Source organism: Mus caroli, chromosome 11 (assembly GCF_900094665.2).
Source record: "Mus caroli chromosome 11, CAROLI_EIJ_v1.1, whole genome shotgun sequence".
In the NCBI taxonomy this organism is placed as follows: Eukaryota; Metazoa; Chordata; class Mammalia; order Rodentia; family Muridae; genus Mus; species Mus caroli.
Window position 1 is genome coordinate 67,924,061 of NC_034580.1, and position 9,447 is coordinate 67,933,507.

A 9,447-nucleotide genomic window follows, 5' to 3' on the forward strand; every position below is an offset into this window, starting at 1 on the left:
CATCTATCTATCATCTATCTATCTATCTATCTATCTATCTATCATCTATCTATCTATCTATCTATCTATCTATCTATCTATCTATCTCTCATCTATCTCTCATCTATCTATCTATCTATCTATCTATCATCTATCTATCATCTATCTATCTATCTATCATCTATCATCTATCTATCTATCATCTATCTATCATCTATCGATCTATCATCTATCTATCTATCTATCTATCTATCTATCTATCAATCATCTATCTACTGTCTATCTTCTAACATCTCTTGGTCTGTCTGTTCAAGACAGACAGAGGACATAAACAGAAACACTCACATCTGAATAGTATGAGACCCAGAAAGAAATATGAAAGTGGAGAGGAGGAAATAGTTGAAGAAATAATAAAGAACTTCTCCTAATTGACAAAATAAGATGGAATACCCCAGACTGAAAGGGTGTGAGGAGTATGTACCAAACCCCACAGACAGTTCTGTTCCAGTGAACTTTTAAGGACTTCAAAGACAGAAAATTTAAAAGCTCACAAAGCCCCAAGTCAGATCCCACACAAAGAAAAAGGAGCCACTAGACCACAAGACTTTTTCATACAGCAGTACTCTCTGGAAAACAACATTGAGATCACCCCATTTCTGCATCACAAATTATCCCCAAATGTAGTGACCTGCAGACAGCCACCACTTAGTCACAGCTCATGATGCTCTGGCTTCAGCTGCCTGATTCTTGTGTGTGGTGTTGAAGGAGGATACTTGCTGATATCCATCTGTGTGTCTGTGTGTGTGTGTGTGTGTTGGGGGGGCAGACTCGCTCTAGATGGCCTTACTCTGTGCCTGCCTAGTACCTTGATGAGGAAGGCTGCAAGGCCAGCTCCCCTGTGAATGCCTGCTAGATGTCTACATGTGGCTTAAGCACTTTCTGGCACAGTGGCCGCAGGGTAGTTGGACTTTGTACTCAGAGGCTGGTTTCTCTGAGAGAGATGTGGGCTATAACCCTTTGTGTTTGTATGTGTGTGTTTGCATGTGTGGACACAGATGTGCACTGAGGCCACATTCTGACTGTGTGTGTGGTGGAATCTCTAGGAGTCTGTTGCCTCCTATCTCCATAGAGGCAGGGATTGAACTCAGGTCCTCGAGCTTGGTGGCCTGCTCCTGTATCCACTGAGTCATCTCACTGGCCCTCATTATTTGTTGAGATAAGATCTCTCATTGAACCTGAAGCTCACCCCCTTCCCTGGGCAAACCAGCTAGTGAGCCCCAGTGACCTAATCATCTCTGTTCACTAATGCTGGTATGATGGCCATGTCTAGTGTCCAAGTTATTGGGTGTTGTGGATTTGAAATTCAAGTTTTCTTGCTTGCACAGTAAGTGATCTTACACACTGAGCCATCTCTTCAGCCTTGCCCACAATACTTGTTATAACCTAGCCTTCATTGTCCCCATTTATGACACCCTCCATAGTCTATTGGTCACATAAGTCACCAGGTAAGCATACACCTAGGGGAATAAGATTTAGATACTGCCACTTAGCAGAAGATACAGCAAAGTATTTGTGGGAATCTACCACAGCTTCAATGTTTTTAAACATTGAAGGAAGGGAACTTTGAACTTAGACTGTTCCAGTGGATCAAGCTGTCATTCAACTGTGAGAGCATGAGGAACATTCTGAGTCACGAAGACCTGCAGATGCAGAAAGACCTGTGCTGCAAGCTGTTTTGGATAAAGTATTTAAGTCAGAGCACAGGGAATTCCATAGGATGTTAGAAGAGATGGATGAGATAAGCTTGGCCAGACCTCTTAAACAAACCCGTGACCTTGGGCTTGGGAATGGGGCTCAGCCATAGAACATGCGTTCAGTGTTCAACAGGCCCTGGGTGCCACCCGTAGTATAACAGCAGTCAGTTGGCACAGGACAAAAGGAAAGAGAAGATGTCTTGGTGATCATTCTGGTACCAACTCTTTTGTCATGAGGTTGGAAGGACACAAAGAGCAGGGGACTCTGAGAGTTTGTTAAACATCATCTCTTATGGGGGTGGATGGGTACAGTGTCAAGTTAGAAATGAATTTAATAAGCCAAACCAAAGAAGAAAATAGTCTGAGTATGCCTTTAATCCCAGTACTTGTGAAACAGAGGCAGGTGGATCTCTGTGAGTTTAAGGCTAACCTGGTCTATAGAGTGAGTTCCAGGATAGAAGACAGGGCTACAGAGAAATCCTGTCTTGAAAAACAAACAAACAAACAAACAAACAAAAAACAAAAACAAAAAAAAGAAAACCCAAAAAACCAAAAAAAACCCCAAGCCCCCCAAAACCAAAAACCAAAAAACAGAAAACAAACCCCTCAAAACCCAATCAAACCCCAAAACTCAAAAACAAACAAGCAAACAACCCCCAACCTCCAGAAAACCCAACCAATTAAACAAACAAACAAACAAACAAACAAAACAACCAACCAACCCAACCTTTCCCTACCTACACTCCCACTCCACCCCAGCTCCCACTTCCACACAAGAAGAATGAAAAAAGAAAGAGAGAAAGAAAAATCAGAACAGAGGCTTGACTCATGGAAGGAGTGAGTGGCTTGCCCAGGGTCCCTCAGCCACTCTGATATCAGAGCCATGTCTGAATGAAGCTGTCACAGAGTGGAGATGTCTGTGCTATAAACTCACAGGCCGAGGAGGTTCGAGGATATGCCTATACACACTCAGTACTGTTTCTCCATTTTTGTTAACTCCTTTGTTGCAGGCTGTGAATGGATGGAGGGAGGGCCTGCCTTTGTATTTGAGCCCAGAGCTGTGAGCCACTTGGTCACATGGCAGGATGGCCGTTGTAACAGTAGTTTCCTAGCTTCTCTGCCCAAGCCAGAATCCCATCTCAGCGTGGCCACAGGATTTGGCTGTGCAACCATCTTCTGGCTTTTGAAAAACAGGTATGACAATTGTTCTTTGAACCAGCATGTGATTTCTGGGGTGAGAAACAGCAGGGACCACATATGTAGCAAGTCAGCATCTCTCTACCTGCTGCCCTGGCCTCGAGTGTGGCCTGGTGCAAGGTGGAGTCACAAGGTTCAGATTTGGTCTGGAATGGTTCTGTTGGTGGAAGATCACCATTGGATATCTGCTTCTAAGCAGAATCGGGGATGGGGGTAGGGAGGGAGAGAGAAGGAGAGACAGAAAGGGCAAGTGACTTGTGAAGTTGAATTCACAGTGGAGTCAGGGTTACAGGGGACAAGGCCATGACTTTCTTTCCTGGGCATATCGCTTCTTCCCCCAAGTCTCCCACTTCAATGACTTAGGATAGCTTATCTACAGTGACTGGGGTAGCCTTTCCCAGGGACTCACAGTATTGAGGCTCAGTGTGTGGGGTTGTGGCTGTGTGCCACACGGTGTTCATACGGCTGCTGGGCCTGATAATGCTTAGTGCCCTCTGCTCACAGCTAAGTACAGCATGTGTCTCCATATCCTCATTAGATTAAACTGAATTGTTTTTGGTGTGACAAACAGCCCGGAGTTTCTGAAGTCCTATGATGTGGCTGGCACCATTCAAGACTATGTGGTTGCCATGCTGTGTGGCTTGCCAAGACCCCTGATGTCTGACCAGAACGCCGCTAGCTGGGGCTATTTTAACACCCAGAGCCAGAGCTGGAACTTGGACATGTGAGTATGACCATGTGGGTGGATCCAGATGGAGGGTGTGCCTGGAGGGAGGGCTTCAGTGGGGGCATGAAGCTTTTGCTGGTTATTGTGTTTTAAAGTAGAGTGGGCACCGAGCAAGTCTGTCTGTCAGAGGGATGCCTTTTAAGATCTTTCTACAGAAATGTTTGCCTTTGCAGGAGCAGAACTCCAGGGCCCTGTGAGCTCACTTCCTCCAGGGTCTCAATTTTGAGCCCTGAGGTACAGTTAAAAGCAGGTGGTAGTTCAGGTAAAGACCTTTCTGGTGTGTTTCATGCAGCCTTCACTAACCATGAGCAATGGATGCATCAGGTGTTCATATGGCTGCTGGGCCTGATATGGTTCGGAATGTGCTTACCAACGCTAGTGGTGCTGGGGCCCTGGTGTCCCCTTTGCAGAGGGTTTGTGGCCCCTTCAAACACAGGCATTGGAATGCCCTTGAAGCCTGACTCATCTCTAACCCACCCCATTCCCCTCTTGTAGTTATCGCTGTTTTCTGATGGCTGCTCTTGTCCCCTACTGGTTGTCCCACAACCCCACTTCATGGTGAATCTCAACTTTTTGTCCACTATCTACAAAACCCAAAACTCATGGCTTTAAAAACACCCAAGACATTTTCTGATAACGTTGCATTCTGTCCTCCCTTCTGCTGTGTGTAAACTGTAGCACTATGTTTCCAGGAACCGGTAAAAGCCTCATGACCAAACACCACGCGAACGCTAGGGCTCACTTTTGTTTTGCAGACTGGAAATGGCAGGCTTTCCTACCCACCTTCTCCCCGACATTGCAGAGCCAGGCAGCATGGCAGGCAGAACTTCTCACACATGGTTTGAAATCCCAAGGGGGACACAGGTGGGCATAGCCCTGGGTGACTTACAAGCCTCTGTCTATTCCTGCATGAGCCAAAGGACTGATGCAGGTAAGTTTGCCTTCCCTTCTCTCCTTAGACTCATGCTGGTGTTCGCTCTCTGCCAGCTCTGACTCAGGGTCTTTGACCCACAGTGTAGCCACAGGCTCAGCATCCTAAGGTATGGAGAAGGTGGAAACACCTTCATCCCTGACCACCTGGGCTTTACTCCTGCTAGGGCTAGGAGTGGGAGAAGGCTCTCTTTTTCTTTCTGTGTACTCCATGACCAAGAAATTAGAGATTAGCTAGCACCATGGCTCAGAGGCAGAGCACCTGCCCAGCATGCATGAGGCCTGGGTTCCCTTGTCAGAACTGAGGGGTGAGGCAAGAGGAGGGGTCTAGCGCTGTTGTGTACTTGTCAGTGAAAGGTGCATTTGATGCACTGCTATGGGCAGAACCCTTTCTGTCAGGACATGGTCTTCATTTGGTTTCTTTTTAAGAATCTACAAAAACCTAAGAACATGCTAGTGGGGTTGTAAAGTGGTATAGTCCTTTTGGAAAACAGTCTGTTGGTTCTAACACGTGAAATATGGAGTTATAGGACTGATGATTCCAGACCTAGAGACACAGCAAGAGAACTAGAAACATACATCCACACAAACACTCCAACCCCTTAGTTCATGCTGGCATTGTTCACTATAGCTGTAAGTGGAAGTGACCGGAATGGAGTGTGAAACTGTGGTCTATCTATACAGTTATCTGTACAGTTAAAAGAGATGGAAGTGTTGAATTCTACAATGTGAAGCGTGAAAAACAGGCACAAAGCCATATGTCACATGCTTCCGTTAATAGACGATGTCACAATGTCATGGCGTATCATGGAGAGAGGATGGTTGGTTGCCAGGAGCCATGGTGTGTGATTGTTACAGGCTGCATTTCCCTTTCTGAATGGTGGAAATGTTCTAAAATGGCTAGTGGTAAAGGCTGTTCCTAGGAGATGGGGAAAGGCCAACTTTTTCCTATTGTAGGGCCCTAACGCAGATCACTTCAGACACTGGATGCATCGAGTTTCCCTACTCACTAGCAAACAATGAACCAGGCAACAGCAGACACCAGCTGATTGTCCTCTCATTCAGTTCAACCCCGATGCCTTCTAGGTAAAGACAGCTTCAGATCCCACAGGTTGAGAGCTTAGGTCAAGAGAAGGTCTCCTGCCCCATCCCAGGCACACACCAGCATAAGGCTGTTTGGTCTGGGCTTCTGAACAACTGTCTGCAAGCTGAGATTCCCATACTCTCTCTATAGAGAGTTATATTAGCTGGTTTATAATAAAGGATATAGCGAAGGATGCACTTGAAGAGATGGATGTGGAGGGCATTGTATAGGAGATGGCACTCGAGTTTCTATGTCCTCTCTTCCATGCCACTCCCAGAACCCTCCATGTCCTAGTTATAGGAACCCACTTTATCTTGTCCTTAAAACACAAGTCTTCTGAAAGAGCAGTCAGTGCTCTTAACCACAGAGCCACCTCTCCAGTTCCTAAGTTTTCTAAGTTTTTCTTCCTTCCTTCCTTCCTTCCTTCCTTCCTTCCTTCCTTCCTTCCTTCCTTCCTTCCTTCCTTTCTCTCTCTTTCTCTCTTTCTCTTTCTTTCTTTCTCTCTTTCTCTCTCTTTCTCTATTTCTTTCTTTCTCTTCCTCTTTCTTTCTTTCTTTCTTTCTTTCCTTCTTCTTTCTTTCTTTCTTTTTTTTTTTTTGGCAGAGTCTAATGTAGACCATGCTGGCCTTGAACTCTATTCTTCTGCCTCTATTTCCTTCTACTTCTTGAGTTCCTAGGATACAAGTATGCAACACCATAACTGGATTTTCCCTCCCGTAAAACCATGACATTGAGTGTTCTGGGATAAAGCTATAGTTGAATGCCACAGACTAGAAATTTATAAAGAAAAAGATTTATTCAGCTTGTGCCTCTAGAGGTCGTATCTAGTCTTCTTCTTGGATCATGATATGACAAGGGACATCATATAGGGAGACAGAAAACTAGCTGATGTGAGCTAGCTTTTTTAATAAAGCTGGTCTTGCCATAACCCACAAACCCATTTATCAGTGAGCCATCTGACTCAACTTGGAAAGTTCCTGCTGGCTGCCCTTCTTAACCTCATAATGGAATAGAATACCATCATGAGTTTGGAGGAGGACTTTCTAGTCATAGTAAGTCCCCTGCCCCTTCTGGGGTGGTTGGATTCTCTGGATCCAAGGGCAGGGTTGGTGGGGTCCCATCCCTGGAACCTGGCTGAGAGGCAGGTAGGCCATGCACTGCTTCCAGCTTATCATAGCCTTGCTAGAGGGTTTGTTGTGGCATGGCTTGTAGGTTCTTTATTGCCTTTTGCGGCCGTTTTTGCCTTGTAGTTCCTGATCCCCCAGCAAATGAGGAAATTGAACACTGACTTCAGTTTGGTTTCTAAACCTGCTAGTTCTGGAAGTAATGTGTTTCTGTTCCTGCTTTATTTATTAGACACAAATTGCTGAGTTCAGTTCAGTTGGTGGGGATAATTGTCTACGGCTCTTAAAAGAAGTGCTATTCAGGGGCTGGTGAGATGGCTCAGCAGGTAAGAGCACCCTACTGCTCTTCCAAAGGTTCTGAGTTCAAATCCCAGAAACCATATGGTGGCTCACAACCATCCGTAGTGAGATCTGATTCCCTCTTCTGGTGTGTCTGAAGACAGCTACAGTGTACTTACATATAATAAATAAATAAATCTTTAAAAAAAAAGAAGTGCTATTCAAGAACACACAGATTTTGAACAGAGCCACAGTTTTTCCTCCTCCCTTACTTTGCTATTATGCTATGCTGTGTGACCCTGAGTTAGCCCTGTAGGGCTGAGTTCTGTCTGCTGTCTTTGTGCAGTTCTCAACATCAGCACCTCGGTCCAGCTGGCAGCCTCCATGCCTGTGGGATTCCAGCCACTGCAGACTCCGGATCCTGCAGCCCCAGTTGCCTTCTTCCCTTACTTCAACAGGACCTACCTAGGGGTGGCAGCGTCACTCAATGGAGGCAATGTGCTGGCCACGTTTGTCCACATGCTTGTTCAGTGGATGGCAGATCTTGGTAAGGTGTAGCTCACAGAGTGGCGTGTTCTGTGCTCATTGCCCTTCTCACTTAGTGTGTACTGTCTAGTCTCCCACTGGCTGAGTCCCTGCATATTCATGCCAGTACACGGCCCTCTTTTTGTGGCAGGTGGCTGGGTACCTTTCCCCTGATCTTGACTGTGGATTATTGAGACAGTTTTTCAGCTACCCCCAGCTCCACAGTCATTTTCTCTACTAGAGAGTCCAGGTCTTCTTGTTCCTTACATTTAAGGCCTTCTTTCTGATGATGACAAATATCTGAAATGGAATGACTAGAAACTCAGGAGGGAAAATGACCACTGACATTTGACAACACCATGAAGTCCTAATAGCACTTACTTCTGGTCGGTGCTTCCTGCCTTGACTTCTTGGGAGGCTTCCTGGGAATTATGGAGCCTTCCTTCTGCCTTCTTTTATTCTGGGAGTCTACCAGGTTTTTCTCTGCTACAGTGGCGCACATAACTGACTTCTACCAGAAGTCTGTCCTATAAGCTCTAGAGGTAGACATTTCTGGTTAGTCATCCAGTTTAGGGAAATTTTGGTCATGAGGTACACTGATCACTGGAACATGTCAAAGTCAGGTAACTGTAGGAAACATGAACTATGGAAACAAGTTGAGGCACAGGCAGAAGGCATTTGGGAGGCTTCCACCGGCTGGATACATGTTGGCAGGCCAGGATTAGCAGATCTTGGGGTAAATTCTACCTCCTTGGCTGGGATCCTCTTAGTGTTTCTTTGTAGGAAGAACCAGGAGAAGGTTTTGGGTTGCAGAGCCAGTCCTTAGACCCTCTAGGCAAACCCGATATTCAGATACTGCTGTAACGGAACTGGGTCTACCAACTGTTCTCTGAGCAGTCGGTAGGGGGCTCTTTCTCTTCCCTGTAAAAGAGATGGAACTATTCTGTTTATGGCTCTAATTGGTGGTGTGAACCCGGGGGAACAAATTCTAAAAGTGAGGTAGATTAAAGTCTTATGCAATAGCCAACTTTATTCAGAGCATCAGACAATTTATACTCAAAGGGTTAAAAAGAGTCACTTGAGTGAAGTGTACAATCACAAGGACAAGCCACAGGTGGTGGGCAAGCTGCACATGGCAAAACCATGTTTTTCTGTAAAGGTATATAAACAAATACTAATGGACAGTTGTAATGAACAATCTAAAACAAACTACTCACATCCACAACAGCTGGGAGGGGCACACAAGCACATTCCAAGAACAGTTCCATGGTTTTGAAGAAATGAGGTCAAAGACTCTGGTCTTGTTTGCTTGGTCCTTTCTGGCAGCACTCAGATTCCCCCTCCCACGACCTCATTCTTGGACTGGGTTCCACCATTGTTCCATGTATCTCTCTGTGAGACCTTTCACATTCACGATACTTTGTAGTGTAATTTACCCTTTTATGAAATTCTACTATGCTGTGCATTTCTCTCCTTTGACGGAGCAGTTTCCCCAAAGGACTTAGTCTTACACATTTATATGCTGTGCACTCTAAAGAACATGGGTTTTCAAAAAGTTGTTTTCTGTGTTGGGGATTAACCAGGCTCTCTGCCTAACCCAAGAATGGAGTTTTAAGAAAACCTAACTATAGATGAAGGATTTATACATAAAGAGACAGACCCACCGTTTTCCCCCAAGTCTAGTCTTGGCAGGTAGAGACCCTAAATCCTTAGTTCCTCTATGTACTTTTTTTTTTTTTTTTTTTTTTTTTTTTCCAATTTATTTTTTTTAATTAGGTATTTTTTTTATTTTAATTTTTAAATATATTCTAAGTCTTTGCCCTCTATTTAAGCCTAAACCCCATATCT

General features: G+C 45.0%; 1 protein-coding gene across 2 annotated transcripts in view; it reads left to right on the forward strand.

The window, feature by feature from the left end:
- The window catches only part of Shpk (sedoheptulokinase), a 25,912-nt gene that overhangs the window by 11,556 nt on the left and 4,909 nt on the right, over window positions 1-9,447 (forward strand). The window contains exons 3-6 of one of the 2 annotated variants that reach the window (XM_021177975.2): window positions 2,744-2,927; window positions 3,502-3,654; window positions 4,413-4,588; window positions 7,421-7,621. In XM_021177975.2, the coding sequence (XP_021033634.1) occupies window positions 2,744-2,927; window positions 3,502-3,654; window positions 4,413-4,588; window positions 7,421-7,621 (714 nt within the window). The remainder of the gene's footprint in view (window positions 1-2,743; window positions 2,928-3,501; window positions 3,655-4,412; window positions 4,589-7,420; window positions 7,622-9,447) is intronic. The other variant, XM_021177976.2, reaches the window with a different exon arrangement.